Below are 24,543 nucleotides of genomic sequence, written 5' to 3'. Positions count from 1 at the left end.
AGACAATGTCCTACGTTTGAGAGTTTCAGGGGTTGCAAATGATTTCATTAAACAATATTTTCAAGACACTTTTTTACAGAGTTGAACGTTTTCCTCGAAATGATAAAATAAAAAAGTAAGTTAAAATAACCCATCAATCAATCAGGCAGTCAAACAACCAAACAAAAGTGAATTGGACAAAGACTTTTGTTTCCTAGATTCACTTTTTATTTCCGTTTCTGCGCAGTTTTCCCTTCGTTGCATCATTTCCGTATTCCAGCTTCTTCTTCTTCTTCGGCGTGCCGGACCACCGCATGTAAGTTCTGTAAACCCGCCGCTTCTCTTCGCAGCCACAAGTACTTAAAACGTTATTTGCCGCATGTTTGCAGTCTTATCAGCATCGCGACTTTCTTGCTTTCTGTGGCTTGGAACATGCAAGCTCAGAATGGTAAAATAAAAGTCAGGCTAAGTTGAACTGCGTGTTGTCGGGCATGAATGTCAAGATTCAGCTAGCTGGTGGTTAACATGGCTGGGAGTTGAACAGCCTACACACCCCGCACAGTGAGGACGGCTCGGACAGCCTCGCTCTTAGAGCAGACACCAGGCAGCGTGGACCGTGTTAGCAGGCGTTTATACTGCGATACTGAATGAAACCGGCACATTGTGTTGATGTACACACCTGTGGGGCTCCTCTTCTGTCAGCTGGTGAACTTAAGCCTCAAGTGAAGACCACAGGAGCCTCGTCTCTCCTGATGGACAGGCTTGAATGTCAGCGCAAGCTATTTACATTTCCAACATTCGGCAGGCACTCTTTTCCAGAGCAACGTACTTGTCTGTGTTTATTAAAGCTGTCATATGTCGAGAAATCTTGCTTTGTGAAACATCACCTTGTAAAGACTGCAGCAAACATGCAGTCTTCATGACATGAGTTGAATTATGCTCCTGCGTTATGTATTTGCACTGAAACATGGTTGCTCTGCTGCAGACGTCATGGTTGAACCAGTATCTGAGACCATTCACTTCCCCTCCGAGGAGGAACGCGTTCTCCAGTTCTGGAAGGATAAGGACTGTTTCCAAGAATGCCTAAAACAGTCCAGAAACAGGCCAAAGTAAGAGAAGGTTGAATGATTATCATGTTGAATGCACTTCTGCCCTAATTAATCCAGCTTTGTTCCTTATTAACCCAGCACATTTTTAGTGGAGCAAGTTTGTTTGTTTATCATCCATGATCTCATTTTTAAAGAGTTTATCTTATTTCACTGGAATGCTGTCTTGTTTGTTCTGCCTGTTTCGCTTCTCTGATCTGATGAACCACGGATTCATTCAAGGGTGTGTTTGTTTATGTACATTTGCAGGTACACTTTTTATGATGGACCACCCTTTGCTACTGGTCTACCCCACTATGGACACATCCTCGCTGGTACTATTAAGGACATTGTCACTAGATTTGCCCATCAAAGTGGCTTCCATGTGGACAGGAGGTTTGGTTGGGACTGTCATGGGTTGCCTGTGGTAAGAATACAAAAGCTCTTCAGCAAGATCATTATTTTTTTTTCTTTGCAATTTTGTAGCAGATATTTCCTCCACATAGTGGTGTTCTTCCTATTATGCGGTGCTGTATTCTGAGATACCAAGGACTAAACTTCATGTCTTCAGCCCTCTGAACAGCCCTCTGTTTATTATAATGTTTGAGGCCCTGTGCAGTAGTGCTGAGAGGCTAAACAGCTGACAGCTGTTCTGAGGCAGTGAAAGTATCTGGAGCCCATGACACCTTTTACCTTGAAAGTGTCATTTTGCAGATTCTCAACAGGTGCCGTGTTCATATTTTTGGGGGTCTGTTTATGAAGGATGCAGATGTAAATGTGCATTATTAAGCTTAAAGTCTTTGTTGTTCCTGCATTTCATGAACTAGAAGGTACTTTTTTAAATAAAACCGTTTCATTGGTCAACACACAAAACAACACCAGAATCTTCTCCTTGCAAAACACATAAAATCAGCTACAAGTTTATAAATTTAAAGCCCTGCTTGTAGACCTCTGAAAACATGTCAACTGAGGGCAATATTAATTTACTAAAATTGTTGCATGTATGCTAATGATTTTTTTTTTGGAGTCTGTGCTGCATCTACACATTAGATCTGTAATATTTGTCCTTAAGGGTTAATAAACAAACAAAAAATAACAATAACATAATAAAATAATAATAAACATAATAAAAATAACAAAAATGATGAATTAAATGATATAAATTAATTAAAGGCCATGACACCTCATGATGGGCAGACTGCGATTCTCACTGTAATTCCTGGGCTTTTTGAATTTGCCACTTTTTCATCTTTTCTAGGAATACGAGATCGATAAGACGCTCGGAATCAAAGGACCAGAGGATGTTGCCAAGATGGGGATAGCGGAGTACAACAGACAGTGTAGGAGTATTGTGATGAGGTACTCCAACGAGTGGGAGGTGAGTACAACAGACAGTATAGGAGTATTGTGATGAGGTACTCCAACGAGTGGGAGGTGAGTACAACAGGCAGTGTAGGAGTATTGTGATGAGGTACTCCCAACGAGTGGGAGGTGAGTACAACAGGCAGTGTAGGAGTATTGTGATGAGGTACTCCCAACGAGTGGGAGGTGAGTACAACAGGCAGTGTAGGAGTATTGTGATGAGGTACTCCAAGGAGTGGGAGGTGAGGTGGGCCTGCTACCTGGGAAAATGATCCCCACTGCTTCCGCTGTAGTTAGGTGCAGAAAAGATCAGGATAATGCGGAGAACTGCATGACGGTTAACTTTTTTATTTTTAACTGCTGATTTAAAAGTATTTAATTAAAAGGTAGAAATAGGATGTGATGACCAAGAGTTGAAGCAAAACAGTCCAAGTTCATCTTTTACCTAGACAGGAGTGTAATGTTGGGATCATGCACATCAACAGTGCATAACAGCTTCATATTTCATTAACCACTGGGTCATTGTCTGAAATGAGCATGTCCTGTCAGGAACAGCTGGTGAGTTCACAGTATTCTGTACCTAAGGAAAAAATTGTGATTAAACACTACTGTACTACATGACTACTGTGTGCAAGGTTTATCAGCATTCGATTGGTTAAATAACAAGTGGACGGTTTTTATCCCAGTGAGACACTACAAAATGATTACTGATCCTATACATCCAATGATTTACTTTTCTAATTTTTACTCATAAGGGAATTTTTTTTGCATATTCTAAGGTGTAGAAAGGTGAGAGGAGTCTTCTGATTTTCACATTCTTTTGGGGTAGTGGTGACATTGCGATAGCCCCAGGGTGTAAAACCCGTCAGAGATGGTCTTAGATGGTGTGGGCTCTCGTGAACTCTGCAGGTTAACGTTATATTAAAGCCAAGCTCCAGCTTCAGAGTAACTTCATGAACATCACATTGAACTGTTGTTGCTTTATCAAAATTATGTTACTGTAACGCTGGAAAAATGTGTTTTGTGTGTTTGTTTTTTGTGTGCGTCAGACTTCAGTAACGCGAATGGGTCGTTGGATTGATTTTAAGCATGACTACAAGACCCTGTACCCATGGTTCATGGAGACAGTCTGGTAAGTCTTCCTGCGCTAACTCAAATATCAGTGTTTAAAGTATTAACGCATGACTCATCAAACCAAACACTCTGACCCAGCAGTATTAGCTCAGACCGGTATGGGCCGGTTCTACTTTTCCAACCGTTTGTGATTGACAGCCCTGTCAAACTCCTGCTGCACTAGTCAAGCAGAGCTGAATGGTGCAAGGAGGGAAAATCTGTCATACAATCACAGAACCCACTTTATGCAAATCTGTTTATGCAAATTATGACAGAATGTTTTCAATCTGGATGGAAACAAAAGTAGACTGTGGAAAGAAAAAAAAAGACGGTATGGGTTTCACTGCATAATAACTTAGCCTAGCATTGATTACAAATGACTTTCCTTTGAATGTCCATATAGTCTGGGTCTGATATATCTTACATAAACTTTACTCACTGCTCTTGTGGTGCCTTAAGTCTTCTCCTCCATTTTGGAATAGTATTAATAGGACAAACTTTGTAAATGTTGGTTGTGTGTGCAGGAGAGCAAGAATTTGTAAGAAAACACATTTCTCTATATATATTGTCATGAGTAATGATCAGTTGTGTTGATGGTTTTATTCATGGATATTGACTCATGTCAACAGTAATGATGAGGTGTTGGTGATTTTATACATGCATTCTCACTCTTATGTAATGTCAACAGTAATGATCACACTGTTGATCTTATGCAGTCAAAATGTCGACAGTAACGATCTCGTTTATGGTTTGGAAGAGCTGACATTTATCTCTATACATTTCCTTGTTTATAGTCAAACATTTTGTTGCTCATTTAACTCATAATACTCTCATGACAGGTCTGTTTAATATATGCAAACCTTAATATGATATGATCTGTACCTTTAATTGGATCTAAGCATAAACAAATGTTTGGAAAAATCACATTTCTAATGAATTTTGCATAACCTCTCCTTTCAACTAATTGTCAACATTCCATGTTCTCATGAAATAATATGCCTAAACCTCAAGTGTATAGAGAGGAGTGCATGTCTTCTCCTGTCATGTTTCTCATAAATAGACATTCTCCCTGCATCACATGCATGTGTGCACACTCCTCATACATAGAGGAAGCATTTCTTATGACTCGCCAAGCCATGTGACCCATGGTTCACAAAAACGCTCCATAAGCCAATCAAATGTGAGAGGAGGTGGACATAAGCCAATCAAATGTGAGAGGAGGTTGAGGCGTATTATTGCACTTTTGCATCCCATTCTGGGCTAATACTTTGGTCTCCACCCACCACCACATTGCCTTATGTCCCTGGAGGGGGCAGATGGGTGATAAGTGTAGGATGGAGCGTGACCTTTAACACTCAAAGCAATAATCGCCTTTATCATGGGTGGCATGTGTAGAGCTGCAACAGAGACAAAATAGCGAAATCAGATCGTGTCTCCACGATTGCAGTGAACTCTTGATTGGCACCTGATTTGCTACTGTGAATGTGGTCTGCCAGGTGGGTGTTCAAGCAGCTGTATGATAAAGGCCTGGTCTACAGAGGAGTGAAGGTGATGCCGTTCTCCACTGCTTGCAACACACCCCTGTCCAACTTTGAATCTCACCAGAACTACAAGGTATGATGAGATCTTGAATGAACCCATGTCTTAAATATTAACCTATGTTGGCCATAGACTGTTGTGCAGAAGTCACCACAAAGATGTCTGAAGAACCCTTAATGTGTTTAGCCAATGTGTTACTTAAGAGGCAGATTTGATTTCAGCATCTTTTGCATTTCTGTCTTCCATAACAGGACGTTCAGGACCCATCTGTCATCGTGAATTTTCCTCTGCTGGAGGACGAGGACGTGTGTCTCCTTGCGTGGACCACCACTCCCTGGACCTTGCCCAGTAACCTGGCTCTGTGCGTCAACCCCGAGTTTCTGTATGTCAAGGTCAAAGGTCAGCACCAGTCTCAGCATCTGTAGTACTGCCTTTGTCTTTGCCAACAGGGTGTTTTGATGGAAATTCACATTAAAAAAGTAAGACATTCAAGTCCTCCATATCATCATCACATTGAATTGACTGCTTGATATTACGATATTATGTGACATGCCTTGGGTTGTTTTGATGTCCCTGTATGTGCGTATAGGAAGATGAGGATGATGATGACGACACTGCAGCCTCCTCATGCAGCCATTATCTTGCTTTTTGAGGATAATCCTTTATCGTTTATTCGTGTGCTCAGCGCTTTTGAGTACCGCCCATGATGCATCAGCATGTCGTACAACAAAACTGACCAATATCGAAACTTCCATCAACACGCGTAGTCCATCCTCCTTCGCTTTTACGCTCCCCTACGAAGTGCAGAACGTTTGAACATGTGGGTCGAAACTATTTCTTAAATGAGGTCATTTTAAAACAGCCTAGTCCTTGTTCACATATTAAAATAATCCCTTGGTCTTTTTTAAGCGTCGTTTCGGATCTCTTATGAAACTAAATGGCTGACCTACTTTGCTTGGCCAGAGTGGTCCGACCTTCGCCCGCCAGCAGGGGGCACTCTTAGCCTGCATCTGGCAACGTCAGCAGCAGGTCGTGCTGCATGAGAGGGACACACAGAATACTAATGCCAGGAAGTTGTCTGCTCTGCGTCGATGCTATCAGGCATCCAAGCCTGCCAGCGGTCTCCTTGGCCTGTGCAATCATTTCGTGCCCCGCCTTGGGGGAAGCGCCATCTTTTATTGATGCGCTTTTCTCTCTCCCCCCCCCCCCCTCTCCTTTCTCTCTCTTTCTTCCTGCCTCTCTCTCCTTCTCCCGCTTTCTGCTCCGGCTCCTGTTTTTTCAGCCTCGATCATGTTCTGCTGTTTTACAGATTGCTGCGATTCCTTCTTTGAAGTCAGTGCCGCGGCGGCTAACTGTGACGTTTTCGGCCGCCGTCGGCCTCGAAAGCGCAGATAAAGCTCGCTGAGCAGCATGTTTGCGCCGCGTACGTTTAAAAGAACGGCGTGATGTTTCGCTCAGCTGCAGCGCCAACGTCTTTATTCAGAGACGGCACTGATCATGCTGGCGCCTGCCGCCTTGTTTACTGCAGGGCCGGAGATTTACGATATGCGGTTATCCACGGTTTCACTTCACAGTCCTGATTAGAATCTTTGTGAGTTTGTGTACTGTGTGTTTAGTGGTTGTTTGTCCTGTTATACCTTTTATAGAACTGCCCTTTTTTCCTTAGCAGTCTATGGTTTTGCTGGGATGTATGTTAGTATGCTTTTTAATTAATGTTAGAATTGCTTTCATTTGTTTTCATGCAGACTACTTCAGGGTGTACCGTACCAAGCCCATGATACCACATCTCCTCTACCTTTCTCTAGAAACAAATCTAGACAGTTAAAGACATGAGTAGTTTGTCAGGGAATGTTCATGTGAAAGAAAGCGCTGCCTCAGCACAAAAACAAGCTTGTTTTGTTTCTAAAGCCCTTGTTCTGGATCATGTTCTTGCCTCGGGTCCCTTTCTTCTTTTGCACTTAGTTGTCTGTTTTTGTGTCTCCCCCCCCCCCCCCCCCCCCCCATAACAATCCATATTTCTCCATCACGATGTCTCTGTCTTTGTCTGGTTTTGTTTCTTTGCTCACTGACTTGCTCTCCTCTCCTGTTTCTAGACAACTCCACCCATAAGATGTACATCATGATGGAGGCCAGACTTGGAGCACTGTTCAAATCTGAGAGCGAATACACCATCCTGGACAAGTAAGTGCTTGAGGCCCTTGTGCGTCCACAGCCCACACCCTGGATTATGTTGTTGGCACTTTGAGCATTAAGGGTCCTTACAGAGTCCTTACAGCAGAATGTTGCAAACAGAAATATACAGGGGGTCCTGTATATTAGCAAGCTTTGCAGTGGGTTTTGCTGTATTATTTTCAAGGTCAAACCTTCTGTCTAAGCGAAGGTGAAATTATCTTGGATTCCACCCCGTCTTGACAACAAAATGAGCCGTGTTCCCATATCACATCATCACGCGTCCTTCGGTGACATCGGATGGAATAAATGCGCTTTCACAACGCATTCCTTGAGATCATGTCTGCAGTCTCTTTTCAGACTAGACTGTCTGTCCAATAGAAACGCCGGGCTGTATGTGAAGGGGCGAGAGGGAGGGTGGGTAAACTCATATTGATTAATATCTCTGTGCGTCTGATTGCTCTTTTTCGGGCCAGTGCTTTTATTGTTGGGGGAACAGTAATTTGAATGCAAAGAAAGAGCATCGAAGAGTCTCTATCGTACCGGACCAGTAATTGCTTGAGTGAATTTCTGTGTTTATGGAAATATCTCTGCCTCAGATATTGGCAAATAATCTCATGTCCTAAAAAAAATGTTGATTGTATCAACCGTGTCCTATTGATCCTACAGAAAGACTCAGGGACGTATTCACAGTGATGAAAACTTTAAATTTTTAGTTTATGTAATGTAGCAAAGAACATCGTAGATTCAGAGGTTTGAAAGCTCAGGTGAATGCTATTGTGCCAATAGACTGATGGAGGTGAAGTAGACCTCAGACCAGTGGTTGAGGGACCAGGTTGAAGTTCAGGCAGGAGTGAAGTTCAGGCAGTGGTGGTCACGTTTCTTCAACATCCGTGTGCGTGAATACAGATGGAGCCCCGGGAGGCCCACAGAGCTCACTGAATCAGGCCTGTCTTGTCACGTTCCTTGTTTGAGGCCGATGACTCTCCAGCGGCTCCAGGTGCAGGAGCTGATTTGGTGGTCTAGTTATGACTCTTCCTGCTCTCTTTGACGCCAGCTCCAGCGCTGTCCACCGCAGGGGTGCTGAAATCTCACCCGTGGCTGCTGTCCGCGGTGCTGAGATGTCATCCCAGTTGTCAACTGTCATACTGTTAGAGTGACACTGCATAGTTACCCTCATGACACCAGTCGCTCTAATAATGTTACAGATAAGCGCATTTTTATATCGGCTTCAGGTTTTTGCAGGTGTCCTTGCAGAAATAGAAATTTGCCTAATCTGTTTTGACACCCATGATGACACAAAGGCAGATTCATTTTGCGCTGCTATTGCTTTTCCTCAAGCTGACTTGAACCATGCTATTATGGCCAGAGATTCTGTTCTGTTTGATGGGACAGACTGCCACCAGGAAAGGAAGTGTTAAGGTGGACACATGGATGAAGAGGACAATGAGAGTGACAGAAGGCATTACACAGATCAGTGACGTGCTTGAGTAAGGGAAGGGACAGAGGATGGAAATGTAGATTACGTGTACGTAAGAGGCCCAGCTATTCACAATACAGAATACAGCAGTGAGTTGATAAATGCTGATGTGATAAATGCTTATTTCTTACTTGAAAATGTTTACACCATGTAATGTAAAAATGTAAACAGGATGCTTATTTAATCTGGAACATTTAATCATTTTAATGTGAGGCCATTATTTCTTTAAATTGCCTGTATTGAAGAATAATCTATTATTGGCCTTATATTTGTCATTAGGCACACCACTGTCTATAAATCAGTATTGACATCTCCCCTTGAAAAAGCAATAGTGGTCAATTACTATTAAAAATGTGCTTGCAGATGGCAGAGCACTTTATATATGGGAGTAATATGGTGGGGGGGTGTTAAGGATTTTGGAATCGTCTTTTAGACGTAGATTACAACCTTCAGGGTTCATAATCAGGATTATAAATGTGTTCAGCCCTCAGTGTTCTGTAGCTGGTACCAGGAGAACAGATTCACAACACACGGGTGTCAAGAAAGAGTTTCCAAGTTTAATGATGATACATGTAGTTAAATACAGAATAAAGAGAATGTGTTAACACAATTGGGTAAGAATAATAAAACATGTATGATTGATGTTCTCCTTATAAGGAGAGGAGGTACTGTAGACTGGATCTAGAGGCAGTGGAAAAATACAGTGAGAGACAGGGACAGAGAGAGAGAGGCAGACAGAGGAGAAGGAGAGAAGTTCTAACTGAGGGGGAGATACAGATAAGGGAGTGAACTGAATGTCAAAGTGTTCTGATTGAGGGTCACACACAGTAAGTCACATATTCCTGTACAGGTGTGTGAATCTAGTATTTTGAACTACCACGTAGATCCACATATTACGTAGTTACCACAAAATGCTTTTGTGAATACAGCTCTACAGAATATTTACATAAATGCTAAATGTCTTTTAGGTTCCCTGGTAAGACATTGAAGGGGAAGAGATACAAGCCTCTTTTTGAATACTTCATGAAGGTGAGTGCTTCTTCCCTTTCTTGGTTGAAAAAGCATCCCAAAAGCTCCTGGCTAAAGGGTTACTTGTACATAGATTGACCAAAATGTTAGCATCTCTAACAGAATAAAAGCTAGCAGATGCATGCATAACAGCATTTAGCATTTGGCTAAGAATTCCATTACCATTCATTTGTTGGCCAGAAAACTTTGAAGCTTCTTCACCCCAAAACCCCCTTTTTTGTCCAGTGTAAGGAGAACGGAGCCTTCTCTGTCGTTCTGGACGGTTATGTTCGTGAAGAGGAAGGCACTGGAGTGGTTCATCAGGCTCCATACTTTGGAGCTGTAAGTCTACAACACCATGGCAAGATTTCACTGCTCTGAAAGTGTTGTAGGGTGATTTATAGGGAGCTGGCGTGAGTGCTCACCATGGGAATGTCTTAGATCCATATTTGCATCTTGAAGCTTAAGCAGTTTCTGATATCGGTGTACGTGTTCTGCCTAAAGATGTGAGAATGACTTTATTTACACTCTGCTTTAAACCCTACTGCTTAACTGTACCCTTCTGAACTTTTCTCCTCTCTTTATTAGGATAAAACAACCTTTATTGGTAGGATTTTTGCTGATTCTAACAGATGCGCGGAAACTTAATATTGGCTCATTTTACTGACCAAATGATATAACAGTTGGTCATGGTCTGCTGCCTCTGTGTGAGCCCAAAGTGCATTAGATATCATCCACATTTTTGTCTAAAACATAAATTGTGTGTATCTCTTTATAGCCAGCACAAATCCCTGAAACGGCCCACTTTAATATTCATTAAACTGCTGTGCAGATCTTGGCATTAAAAGTAAGGCACTTTAATATCGTTGCCCTGGGTGAAAATACCACTATATTCTACTTCTTAAAAGGAAAATGGCCAGTGGAGATATCGTGAGGAGAGTATTAGTGTTTAGGATTAGAGTGTGAACTCTTATCTGGAGGCTGGACGTCTGTCCACCTGAAGGCCCCTAATCTCAGTGTGAGGGGCAGGACGTCCTTCACTGCTGCACCTGCATTTAAACTCATGAGCCACGTTACCGTGACAGTGGCGGCCATCCGGCTTCTGTGCTTGAGCAGCGAACCACGCTGGGCGTCTTAAATCACAGGAGTGAAATGAGGACAGGGCCTCTGTGTTTGTATACAGCACCACCGTGAGCACTGACTGTTGTATAATATTAATACACTATTTAGGAAAAATGCAAGTAGGATAAACATTAGCCATGTTTTGATGTTAGGAGACAAAATGCTTGAATCTTTGAAATTTTCACTTGTTCATGTATTCGTCTGGATGAAAATTGTGTGTATCTTTAGAATGGAGGTGCTCTGTCAAGACCTAAGACACCCACAGACACGCACACACATTTTCTGCAATGCCGTCTGTGTCTCCCTCAAGCTGTGAGGCACAGTGGTGTTTGTACTTGTGGTGAATGCATGTTTATAATGTTATTTTGTGATTGCCGCTTACCTGTCCAGGTTAGTCTTCTGTGATGAGTTGTCATTTTCAGTTGCTCTTGACCCCCCCCCCTCCCCTGACCTTACTGCTGCCCCTCTGTGCCTGCAGGATGATTACCGCGTCTGCATGGAATATGACATCATCCAGAGAGACTCGCCCCCCATCTGCCCCGTGGACTCGTCGGGGTGTTTCACCTCTGAGGTCACTCACTTTGCTGGGCAGTATGTGAAGGTACAGTTTATTTTCAGTTTGAATTTGCAGTAACCGCTTGCGTTTCGCTATACTTTATCCAGTTGACCTAAATATGAAATACCTTTTGAGTCCTAATCCTAATTTTTGTCCTAGAAAAATAGATTTACTGTCATCTTGAATTTAACAGTGTTGCATCTATATTTGTGAGCACTAGGGGTCTGTGGTGCACACGTGCCCAGAGTGGTGGGCAGCCCTAGCCCAGCACCCGAGGAGCAGTTGGGGTTAAATGTCTTGCTCAAGGGCACCTCAGTCATAGCGGCAGGCCTGGGAATCGAACCCACGACCCTCCGGTCACAAGAGCGGGTCCCTACCATCAGACTACCCCCTAATTCCTGACGACTGGTGGTGTATATGAGGAGGCCATACCCCTCCACTTCCCCCCACTGGTCTGTAATCTACCAGCCAGTAGGACCTCAGCCCAAAACGCCACTCGTGTTCTCCTCTCAGTCTGTTGAATGGATGAACAACGAGATTTGGAGGAGATGGACTATCATAGGTGAAAAGTGCTTTACTACTTCATCTCTTAAACGTGCCCACACGGTGCCCCCTGGTGGACTCGGTGATAGCTGCAGGAGTGTTAATTTCTCAGCTCCTTCTGCATGCTCCAGTACACAGTGGTCCTTGCTGGGTTTAGGTCAGGCGGTATTAGCGCAGCGTCTGTGCACCGCCCCACTCGCTGCAGCCCCATCGGACCAGAGCTCCACCAGCCGATCTCAGCACTCAGATCATTACACAGAAGCATGACTGGTTTCCCTTCTGCGTGGACTTCTGCTTGGGTCAAGTGCTGTCATGGTTCCTCTCTCAGTGCTGAAACCATGTATGTTGTATTGCATGGGCACTCAGAAGTTTTGTATTCTGTCACAAAAATGCAGAACTCTTCACTTCCTGATACAACTAGTTTCAGGATGAAGTGGGTGGAACAGGAATCCCAGCTGTAGGGTGGATCGTTTGTTCGTAGCGGGATGTCATTATATGTAGATTAGTCTGCTGCCAGCTATGAACAGCTTGGACCAAAATTAATTCAGTTTCATTTTAGAACCAGGTCTGCAAAAGATTACACCCACATTTTAAGCAACTCTGACCACAAAAAATGCTTATTATGAGGGAAAAAATACTGATGTCACAGCATGCTTTCTACACAGCTGCCTGTGGGAAATTGGACAACAAAATCAGTTTGGTGGTATATTGTGTTCTCGATATTTGGGCAGATGAGCCTTAATATCAGCTTTCGGGGAGGGTTTTTTTTTTTTTCATAAAAACACTGATTTCTTTAAAATGTTTCATGACTGCAGGAGGAAGGGCTTAAATCAGGTGTTATAAACTATGGTGTATGAATGGGGGGGGCAGTGTATGAAACTGTCCTTCAAAGATGTTTTACCAGGTGTTTTAACGATGGAGTCGGTGATCTTGGAGGAGGATCAAAGGTCACTGCTGTGGATGTTCTTCAGTCCTATAAAGATCCCACAGGCCTCCACTTGTGGTTTATGTTCACAACTCTGTATGTGTTGATTTGGTTTGTCGTGATGGTAGTAGTAGTAACAGAGTGGATTCAAGCTGCCTCAGATATGTTCTGGTGTTCTCCAGCACTCCACTCTCACCTGTGGTCACCAGCTATGGGTAGTGACCAAAAGAATGAGATCACAAACACAAGCGGCTGAAAAGAGTTTCTCCGCAGGGTGTCCGTGCTCTCTGTTAGAGATAAGGTGAGGAGTACGGTCATCCGGGAGAGGCACGGAGTAGAGTCGCTGCACCTCCATGTAGAGAGGAGCCAGTTGAGGTGGTTCGGGCATCTGGTCCGGATGCCACCTTGGCACCTCCCTAGGGAGGCACTCCGGGCATGTCCAACTGGGAGGAGACCTCTGGGAAGACCCAGGACACGCTGGAGAGATTATATCTCTCGGCTGTTCTGGGAACGTCTCGGTATCCTCCCAGAGGAGCTAGAAGAGGTGGCTGGGGAGAGGGAAACCTGGGCCTCTTTGTTTAGGCTACTGCCCCCACGACCTGGACCGGGATAAGTGGATGACAATGGATGGATGGATGAATCAAACAGTTTTGGACCTAATACCAAATTGAGACTGGACAACTAATGATTTTAATAATGTACTGTGGTTTAAAATGCAATGGTGGTCAGTTTGTAATGATTTCAATTACCATGTGTGATTTAGCATCCTCTTAAAAGGTCCTGGTGTTAGTAGGCAGTTAATGTTCAGTGCAGTAGACCCATCAGGACGATGCCACATTGCATAAGATCCGCACTAGAGTTGGTAAAAATATTTTTTGAATTGCACAGTCTGATCGTAATGGACGCGTGTTTCTACCTTGCTCCTCAGGACGCCGACAAAAACATCATCAAGTGGCTGAAAGAACACGGGCGGCTGGTCAGTTCGGGCTCCTTCAAGCACAGCTACCCCTTCTGCTGGAGGTGAGTGAGGGGACGTGACACAGAAGAGAGGCTGAAAGACACAGGACCTCCTACACTAATCTCAGGCTTCAGGCTTCAACCTTTAATCATTTGTGCTTGTATCTACAATTCTGAGCTCTCCGAACATGAAAACGGAGAGATCAAGGAAGCAAATGAGAAGTATGTGCTTCTCGCAAGCATTCTCCTTTAGGAAAAACAGATGATTCTGCCTCCACAGAACAGTTGATGTCACGCTGTGCCAGTGTGTGCCAGCTCTAATTGTGTGTTTGAGTCCTGCACTTAACACAGATATTTATAATTGCCCCAGCAACAGCATTTGTGGAAAATGATGCAGAGCAAATGGGATTTATTATTATTATTTAGTTAAGACATGGACAATATTTTATTTTTACATTAGAATTAGCCTAATGTTCACTAAAACTTCAGCCTGCCTCCGTGTATTTATTGTGCATTGGTTTGTAAGCCAGTCCAGTGGTATTTGTAGATAAAACTTGATTATAACATGTTTAAAGTTCCTGAATCCCTAAACATGGTCCTTAGGAATTTGTAGCCTTGCTGCTAATAGCTGATCATGTTCAAGGCAACATGTATTTAAGAGTCTTGGATCCTACAATAAAATTCCTTCTTGCTCTAACCAGGCACTGATTATTGGAGCAGCTGTTACTAACGCAAGCAAAGTTAGTAAAAAAAAAATCTCGACTGTGTGCAACTACTATACTAAATAGTTTTCCATTTACGCCAGAGTGAAGAAATAGTTGATTAAAACAGCTGTTTTATCTGAAGGCCATATGCAGCTTCTTCAGGACTCTTCTGATGGGTAGATACCGCTAAACAAGGCCCTGGGCATTAATGGTGATAAAGAAGCATTGCTCGGTTGTTGAGGATTCACAATGCGGTACATTGTGCGCTCCTGACACGGCCTCGACACGAAGGTGATGATTCTCTGGGACAAATGGCGCAGTCTGGCCAACACTTACGCACCTCCCACTCACCTCCCACTCACCTCCCACTCACCTCCCACGCTCCTCCCACTCACCTCCCACGCTCCTCCCACTCACCTCCCACGCTCCTCCCACGCTCCTCCCACGCACCTCCCACTCACCTCCCACGCTCCTCCCACTCACCTCCCATGCTCCTCCCACGCTCCTCCCACTCACCTCCCACGCTCCTCCCACTCACCTCCCACTCAGTCACCTCCACGTCCGCCGAGCTGCCGTCACTGCCCGTTACGTTGCGGCGTGTCAGATGATCAACTCGTGTTGTAAAGAAGCCCAACAAGCACCTGGCTGACACTGAAAACACTGAACTACAGGAGCCCTTGGTCTAAAGCCACCTGTTGGGAGGATTTGACATGGTCTCAACATTGCAGTCATAAACACAGTGACACTCGAGTTCCTGCATAAGTTTCAAGAACTGTTTTATTTTTGTTTGTTTTTTTTATAAGCACATCTGCTCATGTCTTGAAAACCATGCAGGGGCTAAATTTACCATCCCCAAGCTCCTCCAGTAACTCTGAGGAACAGCAGACACATTACCTGAAGCTCTGCTGTGATGGACAAGAGTGTAAAGGAGAGCATCAAGAGACCTTGCTGCCTTCATTAACACTGAACTGCTGCCAGGGACCTTCACCTGCAAAAACTGTTAAGACGATAACAACTCTTACAGGCCTTCAGTGTCAGTCCCCCTGAAGGACATTGTTCTCAGGACTATAGAGCTGAATGATTACGGTGCTGTGGTCGAGTAGGGCCAGGCAGCTGTCCCTGATGACCTGTCCTTGATGACCTGCCCCTGATGACCTGTCTCTGGGATGTAGATACATATGTCTGAAGCTCCACAACCTTTCCCCAATGTTTAAACCGGTAAAGACAGAAGATCCTGAAGAGCCACCTGAAAATATTTGTTTGCTATTTTTTTCCCATTTTTTTGTTTTTGAGGGGGGGGGGGGGGGGTGGAATTTGAATTGTCTAATCTAATTAATTGTAGTGAATCTGAGTCACAAACATGTTCAACTGAAATGGTGACCCCTAAAGCACATGATGAACTGAACCTGGACATTCGTGTTCCACTCCACATCTATTTAATATTGGTGAGATTCTGAGAACAGAGTTGCCAGATTTCAACTTCCAGCTTTCCCAGTATGAGTCATTCTGCTGGTTCTCTGCTCAGACGCCTGTGACGGTGCAAATAACTGCTCCTGAAAAACCGCCCAACGCTTCCATCAGTACGATCTGCACATCAGCTCTGCTCCATCATTTCCCAACGTGCCCCAGAAGTCCCTGCCCCACACCCTCCTTGGGAGCCACGGCAGTCTTAAAGTGTCATTAAATCAGCGGCACAGCGGGAAAGGGCAGAGGGGGCATGGGGGTTATTATTGGATGAGCCTCAATCATTTGCATATGGAGCTCCGCCCCTCTTCAGCTGACGCAGGGATCCCGCCGACCCCCCAGGAGGACGTGGGAGAGGTCGGACTCTCCTTCCTCCCTTGCGTACTCTGTGTAGTCCCACATGAACTGCTCTGGGAGCCCCACATCACTTACCCCTCCCTACTGATAAACCCTATTGATAGACCCATCTTACTGCACTGGTCTTGCCTGGCCAGGCTGTTGATATTGTCAATAATCTGTAGCCTGGGAAGAAGGATCTTTGGTATATTTGTCTCTTCTGTATCTGTATGAAACCGTAAGAAATAAACCTTTGTAATAAATCCTTGCCTAGCAGAGTGTGTGTGGTTGACATGGGATATATAGCCAGATGAGGAAGCTTATAAACAACAGTTAAAAAGCCATTTTTAATTATCTTTTTTAATAAGCTATGGCTATGACATTAATATGGTCTTTGATTTCAAATTTGCATTTGAAATAGCATTAAAAATGATCAGTGTTGTGCTTCAGAGTATAATGATAATGTGTGATCTCTTTCTACGTGTAAAAGGTCAGACACGCCACTCATCTACAAGGCTGTGCCCAGCTGGTTTGTCAGGGTTGAGCACATGGCGAAGAAACTTCTGGACAACAATGCCAAATGTTACTGGTAAGACCTACTGAATCTGTAACTCATTTCACACATTTAAAACTGAAGTTTGAACTGCTAGCTGGATCGTTGAGCTGTCAGTGTGGGACTGAGTCACAGTCCAGTGTCCTGGTAGTAGCAGCAGTACGTGCGGCGTGTCCCGCGCTCCCGTCAGGGAGATGAGGCCAGTCCTGCCACTCTGCTACCCTACAGGTGCCTCCTCCTCCTCCCAAAGGACCTGCAGCAGGGACGTTCTGCTCTAATGCACCTGTCAGTCTGAGACAAATCACCTGCAGGCACTGGGGACAGGGGAGGCAGGGGGACGTTTGGGACATCGTAATGCAGAGCCTGGGCTGCACATTGGGGCCTCAACATTTATATTTTATGTTCTGTTCCTGCTCTACTCCACGGTGCATAAAGAGAGAGTTTGGGATGCAGCAGAAGACATGTGTAGAAGGTCCCTGGAGGAGCAGAGCAACGTTTAGCAGAGCATCACGCTTGACTTATTAACCCTGATCAATGATGCTTTTAGCCAAGATCCACCTCCTCTTTTTGCTGCTTGTTTCTGATTCTGCTTAGAAGGTATTACTAACATTTCACAGGCTGGATGTATCAGTCCCTCATTATGTCATGTATCCAAACCTGTATGATGCTTGCGAAATGCAGACTGCGCCAAGTTTTATATATATATATATATATATATATATATATATATATATATATATATGTGTGTGTGTGTGTTAGATAGAAAAATGGATATACACACACAGTGTTTGTATATTAGTGTTTGTAACAGCACCTTATAATACATGTATACATGCTTGATAAGAATTGCATACTGTTTTTTAGCAATGGAAAGGTACAAGATGTACAATTAGAAATATATAAACACCTACTTGAACATACCCCTAAATTGAAGTGGGTCTTTTGTTATGTAACTCTGTATATTTAGCAGGTTGAACTGTGCAGGCTGAGGCAGTCAGCACTGCAAATGCTACAAATTTAGAGTCCTCCATCAAGCTCAGCACAGCAGTGCTGCGCTCGGAACATCGTGAGAAGGCTGCTGTTCATCTCGGGCTGCGTGTGGGAGTGGGAGACACCCCCCCTCCCCTCCCACACTTCCAGACGCTGCTTCTAAACAGGGACGGCCGCTGCAGCCTCCAGATAAACGTTGCCGTTTTACAGATCATTTTAAAAATTACATAATTTCCGGGCTCCTGAAGAGCATCCGCCCTATCGCTGCGGGTTCACCAGTTCAAGCCCCCATGATTCCACAGCTGTCTGGGACTGGGAGATGGGGGGTGTGGAGCTGCTACGGTCCCCGCCAGTCACGTGACACATGATCACGGACGTCTCTGTTCTCGAAGCTGCGGGCAGTCGGCCCTCTTCTCCGCGCGTAAAGACGTAGCGCTCTGCTTCATCTGTGAGGAGGCACGGGTTCTTGAGCTCAGGGTGGTCTCAGGGGAGGGCAGGCGGGGATTGGCTTAATGTCTGACATTTGGAGGAAATGGGAGACTAAAAGGTGCTAGTCATACCAAGAGCAAGGGTTGAGGTAAATTCATCCTCACCAAGCCCGTTAAGCGCACCTTATCTCAACCTTTTCTCAGCCTTTTCTCAGAATTTTCTCTGCCAAAGTGTATTGGCGGTGTCCCACTGCATGTAGCAGGCGAACATGGCTTGCTTGTCACGTGACTTTTCCTTTCTTTTCCTTTTTTTTTTCTTTTTACACCTGCATATTATGCCATGGAGGACAATAATTGTGGGCTTTTTGTCCTTGTGTAAAACGCTGTGACTAGTCCTTGTCCTGTCAATCATGCACGTTTGCTTTAAATCCCCAGTAGCCAGAAAGGCAGCAGCAGCAGCAGCCTTGACCTGAGGTGACCGTATGGCTCGTCTGAGTTAAAAGTGTCTTCTGTCAGCAGTCTTCTTCCCTTTGGCTTATAATAGAAGCACGTGGATGTTAAATAGCCCCCTACATCCAGCACAAGACAGCACACTTAAAATTCTACATTTAGTCCAGGGAGCAGAGAGAGAGGGAGAGAGAGAGAGAGAGCAGGGAGGGGTGGAGAATATCATTAAATTGATGTATTGGGTGCCTGAATAGAAATGCCTCTCTCAAATAAGAACTGACGAACGTTCTCAGGATCTGCACACTGGCGCTGGCTTACAGTGGTGCACCTCTCAACTCCCCTAGAGGAGGGTTTCAATGTTGTTGCTGCAACTCCTTAAAGAAACTACCACTATTTCTTGTTTGTTTTTTTGTTTTTTGTTTTTTTAAGGCTAATCAACTTGATAATAATGGAACTCGACACTCGAGCCATCTTTAAAAACGTAACTGCAATTAACTGTCATTCGGAGAACAGGCAGTGAAGACTAATGTATAATATATTTAAATATGAGTTGTCCTTGGAGTGTTTGAAGGTACTTCATCCTTTGTTGCTCTCAGTGTTAGAGCCACTGTTCATATTGTAGCTGTAGTTGTAATATACAGGTTTACAGCTACGTTGGCTATGCCGTATGCTTCAAAGCGGTATGCACTAATGCGTTTCTGGCATGGCAGTCATAACTTTGTAATTTGCAGTAGGTGGGTCAGGTCCTGGTGGAGCGGTAGATGTGATTCCTGCCCTGCCCACCCCCAACACGAGCTTGGCTACTTTTCAGTTTTTAAAGGGCTTTGTTCGGTGAAATGCAGTTCATCTATGATGCAACAGCGCTAATGTAATGGTGCAAGGCTTCATCACTCGGCGCTTCCAGACACAGAACAGCTGACATAATCTGGGCTTCTTTCTGAACGTAACGTGGTTATCCATGTCAATCAGGAAGCGTCTAGATTTTTGTCTACTAAAATATTGCAGAACTATTGCATAACCACAGTGTATTTCTGCTAAGGAAAAGTATTGGATGTATGGAAGCATTTTAAATTTATACTCACCACCATGTCCAGCCGTACGGCTTCATAAGATCGTTAAGCTGCCTGCTCCAAGTTTGTTCATGCTGTCTCTCTGTCTTGTGAGCTGTTAGCTAGCTTTGGTCTCTTAACTTTCAATTACACGGGCTAGGCTAAGTTATGCTAAATGGCTTCCCTGAGATTTAACTGGAGGACTTTGGGAAGGGAGGTGCTGCTTTCCTGCTTCCCCAGACTCTGAACTCCAACACAGGAAGGAATCCTTTAGTTTCAGACACGGGGTGACCGGTTCAGCTGGAGTTACTGGAGCTCCTCAGAGGTCGAGGACATTTTGCGCCTCTCCTGATTCGATGGGAAAGATTCGATGCCATTTTATTTAAAGCACTCGTAAATAGTTAAAGGGACGTTTGCGTTGTTTCCTGCTCATGTCTCTCCTTCTCTCTCCCGTATTGTCTCTGTTGTAGGGTCCCTGAGTTTGTGAAGGAGAAGCGCTTTGGCAACTGGTTGAGAGATGCGCGTGACTGGGCGATCTCACGGAACCGATACTGGGGGACACCCATTCCTCTGTGGGTCAGCGACGACTTCGAAGAGGTCAGTGACCAGCTGAATGCCTGAGAGCTGTGTTGACCTTCCAGTATACCGGAATGACCTCCCTGGATTTACTGTTGTGTGTAATTGCTTACGATAATGAGTTTGTCCTTGGAGCTTTGAAGATTCATACACTAAAAGGTGAACACTGCTGAAAAGGCTCTTGCTTGCTTGCTTGCTTGTTTTTCGTCTTATGCGGTGAATTACCATCTTGAGCCGAATGGCTGTTTAAGCCCAAAGCCGTTTGGTGGCCCAGCGCTCTGCTCAACTGGAGGCGGAACTGGGTTGGTGGCATCTTTGCGGGCTGCGACAAGCCTCCAGAAAATAAGGACGGCGACCTGCTTCCTGAAAATAGCATAATGAGTTGTTTCCAAGCCCCAGTCTCCAGAGTGCCTTCTGACTCCCAGAGCTTTCACTGGGGCCAGAAAGTGGAGCTCCCTGGCTCTGTGACGCCGGGCCCTATCTGGGCCATCTTACCTGTGCCCAGCATGGAATAGGGACGATGGCCCAACCTCGACACTTGCGCCAACGTACAACACACTTTTGGAGTAAATGTCCTTGTCCACCTGACGTTGAAGGCTGGCCTGGATTTGCTCTATCCAGCTGTTCTTCTCCATACGAGCTATAGGCACCGACGTGATGGAAGAGCAGTTTCCCTTTGTCACAAATGGGCTTCAGTAGGCAAAGAAGAAGCTTCTCTTTAGCTGCTGTGAACTTTTAGTCTGTGGCTTTATTAACAATGACAGTTTCCTTTGTTTAAACGGACAGTTGGAGGTCTGAAGCCTGGGTACCCATGAAACTTGGTGGAAGATGAGCCATCTATCAGTATTATCCATCTAGTTTTTCAACCAGAAAAAATAGACCCTATCCTATGGCTATTTTAGGGGATTTTTTGTTCTCTCCAGCCTACCACATGATCATTCTGATTTGTCAGGTGGAGCAATGCCAAATCTAGTGCCTTTTTAAAAAAGTTGTCCCTCCTCTCAGGTGGTGTGCGTGGGATCCATGGCTGAGCTGGAGGAGTTGACGGGAATCAAGGTGACCGATCTGCACAGGGAGAGGTGAGTCACTGGTCGCCACAAAAATCTGCCCGGTTCTCACGGCTTTTCCAGCGCGAAAGGCGACGGGCGTCGCTGGCCCAGATCGCTCCCGACAGGAGCCGAACGACTTGTGAGAACAATTGAGGTGGTTCACCAAGCAAGGGGAAGATCTCCCTCATGCTTGCGCCATTTAATGCACAATGTAATTTCACTTTTTTCTTTAGTGTCGCAAGATGACTGCAGTGTGAAAGTAACATGATAAGGCTGGTGTAGAGAGTGTCGTTTTAAGAAAGGTGGAAATTCAAGGGAAAATGTGCACTGCTTTTAGCCATTAAGATTCGTCTACCGCCTGTGAATATCCAGTCCGCAGCCGTCTTGTGGTCAGACACTGACTGCTGATGGATAGCACTAATTGTTCAAGGCAGCGGAAGTGTTGCATTCTTTTAATGATTCTAATAAACTATTTCCTATTAAAAAGTGTCCCCCCTCACAGCCGTCCCCCCTCTCAGAGGTGGAAAGAGTACTGAAAAATTGTAATTAAGTAAAAGTATCATTACTTTGCCTAAAATCTACTCAGAATTTACTCGAGTAAAAGTACAAAATTACTTATTTAAAATGTATTTTTTTAAATGTAATAATTTAAATTATTTAAAATGTAATTTGAGTAAAAGTTACTTAGTTACTTTCAGTTATTTAATGCATGGATGAATCATGAACCAAATTCAGCACAAGTTGTTTTAATCGATTTCAAAGTGTATTTAAGTGCACATCCACACTTGCAAAAAGATCAGCTGGGCTCAGGAACATACTTCCTCACAGCACAAGGACAGTCACAACCTGTACCAAAAAGTGCAAACAATTTTCAGTCCTATTGTCCAACGGACAACACTATGATAAGAAAATTTAAATTCAAAAAACAAAATGCACACAAAATTAAGTGCCCACAAGATGCCATATATCAAACTAAAATGCAATGCTAAAATGCTACTCACAATAAAATGCCCACAGGATCCCACATCAAAAATAAATAAATTCTCATAGGATCCCACAATTTAAAAGTAAGTGCTCACAGGATCCAACTATTCAAAATACAGTGCCTACCGGATCCCACTATTCACAATAAAATGCCCACAGGTTGCCACAACTCAAAATAAAATATTAAATGACCACAGGATCCCACATCTCAAAATACAGTGCCCACAGGATTCCACTTTTCACAATAAAATGTCCACAGGATCCCACAGAACCTGATAGATAGGAGATTTAAAAATAGAACAATCTCATCCTTTTGGGAAAAAAGTGCACCAGATTACGACCTGATTATGAGACGATGGAAAGGGCGTGCGCAAGGCAAGGCCATGCAATTGGCCTTCAGTTCTGGGACTCAGAAGTTTAAATTTCTGCCCGCATTTAATTTTTCACCATCAATATTTTTTTACTCAGTAATGTGAGGGCGTTCAAATGTAGTGAAGTAAAACTACTTGGGTCAAAATGTACTCAAGTAAAAGTAAAAATGACATATTTCAAAAACTACTCAGATAATTACAAATTACTCATAAAAAGTACTCAATTACAGTAATGTGAGTAAATGTAATTAGTTACTTTCCACCTCTGCCCCCTCTGCATGTCTCCCCAGCATAGACCACCTGACCATCCCGTCGCGCTGTGGGAAGGGGCAACTGAAGAGGGTGACCGAGGTGTTCGACTGCTGGTTCGAGAGCGGCAGCATGCCCTACGCGCAGGTTCACTACCCCTTCGAGAACAGGCGAGAGTTTGAGGACACCTTCCCTGCTGACTTCATCGCCGAGGGCATCGACCAGACCAGAGGCTGGTGAGGGAGGCCGCTAGCGCTCCTCGTGACGCGCTGGGTCACACATTCCTCGTGACGCGCTGGGTCACGCGCTTCCCATGGCGCGCTGGGTCACGCGTATTGGAAATCGATAGGCTCACGCAGATTAAAATGCAGCCCGTGGTCAGCGAGCTGGTGGCATTTACACAACTGATTCAGCAGTGAAGCCGCCAGCGATCCTGATTTGCATAGGAGGCTGTCATAGGCTGTCAGGAGGGCGCTGGAGAGTCGTGACAATTAAAATTGATAATCATTCATTACACTGAAAGCTAAATATTCTTTTAATGAGCCAGAGTGGAATATTAAAAACCTTGTGTGGCAAATCTACCCTCTGTCATGTTTATACGTTTTACAGCTCATGGGAAAAAGACGAACTTGCAAGTTGATGTTTGCAATCTCATTTTTAAGGTTCTACACGTTGCTCGTGCTTTCCACGGCCCTGTTTGGCAAACCGCCGTTCAAGAATGTGATTGTCAACGGCCTGGTCCTTGCAAGGTAATCACATCATGTGAAAGATCAAGGGAATCATGAAGGTCAAGCATACTTATAACCTCGTGACCTTGGCTGAAACACACATGTACATTTGTCCTCTCGACAGTGATGGCCAGAAAATGAGTAAACGAAAGAAGAACTACCCAGACCCTGGCCTGATTGTGCAGAATTACGGCGCGGACGCACTTAGGTGAGTGTGATGCGCCACCTTCAGAAGTCCTCACTGAAACATAATGAAGCATTTTTAATCAAAGCCCTTGAAGGTCTGTTGTGACACAGCCATATGGATAATGAATAAAGCAATGTTGAATCCATCCATATGGTTGAATTTGTTCCAGGAAACGCCTAATTAAGCATTCGATGCACTTTTGATATCAGTCTTTTTTGGGAAGGGTGGGAGGATTGTCTTTTAGTTAATTGCAAGAAGCTAGTATTGATAGGATCACTCAAAGTAGCATAGTTCAGGTGGCATTGACCCTTGAGCAGAATTTTCCTTTAGCTATGAACGTGTTATCTTTCTAATGAGAGGCCAGTGGTATTCTGTGGTATTCAGAATCCCACTAGTGTTAATTTAAGCATTTAATGTTAGAGCTTAAAGAAGACATTTCACTATTAAATGAACAACCTTTTAAACATGCATATTTCTTTTTCATGGTGTATATGTTATTATTTCAGAATACCATTGGCCTTTCATTCAAGATCTAATTTCCATATTTGCTCTAGAAGTGTGTGATGGGTTTTCCCTCCTCATGTCCTCTG

General features: G+C 44.2%; 1 protein-coding gene across 3 annotated transcripts in view; it reads left to right on the top strand.

Moving 5' to 3' along the window:
- Positions 1-226: 226 nt before the first annotated feature.
- iars1 (isoleucyl-tRNA synthetase 1) overlaps positions 227-24,543 on the top strand; it is a 52,024-nt gene continuing 27,707 nt past the window's right edge. The window contains exons 1-18 of one of the 3 annotated variants that reach the window (XM_077010049.1): positions 227-295; positions 965-1,088; positions 1,335-1,491; positions 2,323-2,442; positions 3,476-3,558; positions 5,036-5,153; positions 5,330-5,477; positions 7,172-7,259; positions 9,696-9,756; positions 9,982-10,077; positions 11,336-11,458; positions 13,810-13,901; positions 16,833-16,931; positions 20,280-20,406; positions 21,391-21,464; positions 23,080-23,274; positions 23,701-23,787; positions 23,891-23,974. In XM_077010049.1, the coding sequence (XP_076866164.1) occupies positions 970-1,088; positions 1,335-1,491; positions 2,323-2,442; positions 3,476-3,558; positions 5,036-5,153; positions 5,330-5,477; positions 7,172-7,259; positions 9,696-9,756; positions 9,982-10,077; positions 11,336-11,458; positions 13,810-13,901; positions 16,833-16,931; positions 20,280-20,406; positions 21,391-21,464; positions 23,080-23,274; positions 23,701-23,787; positions 23,891-23,974 (1,871 nt within the window). In that variant the 5' untranslated portion in view covers positions 227-295; positions 965-969. The other 2 variants (XM_077010038.1, XM_077010059.1) reach the window with 2 other exon arrangements.

This window comes from Brachyhypopomus gauderio, chromosome 1 (assembly GCF_052324685.1).
Source record: "Brachyhypopomus gauderio isolate BG-103 chromosome 1, BGAUD_0.2, whole genome shotgun sequence".
In the NCBI taxonomy this organism is placed as follows: Eukaryota; Metazoa; Chordata; class Actinopteri; order Gymnotiformes; family Hypopomidae; genus Brachyhypopomus; species Brachyhypopomus gauderio.
This window is presented reverse-complemented; position numbering and strand designations above follow the sequence as displayed.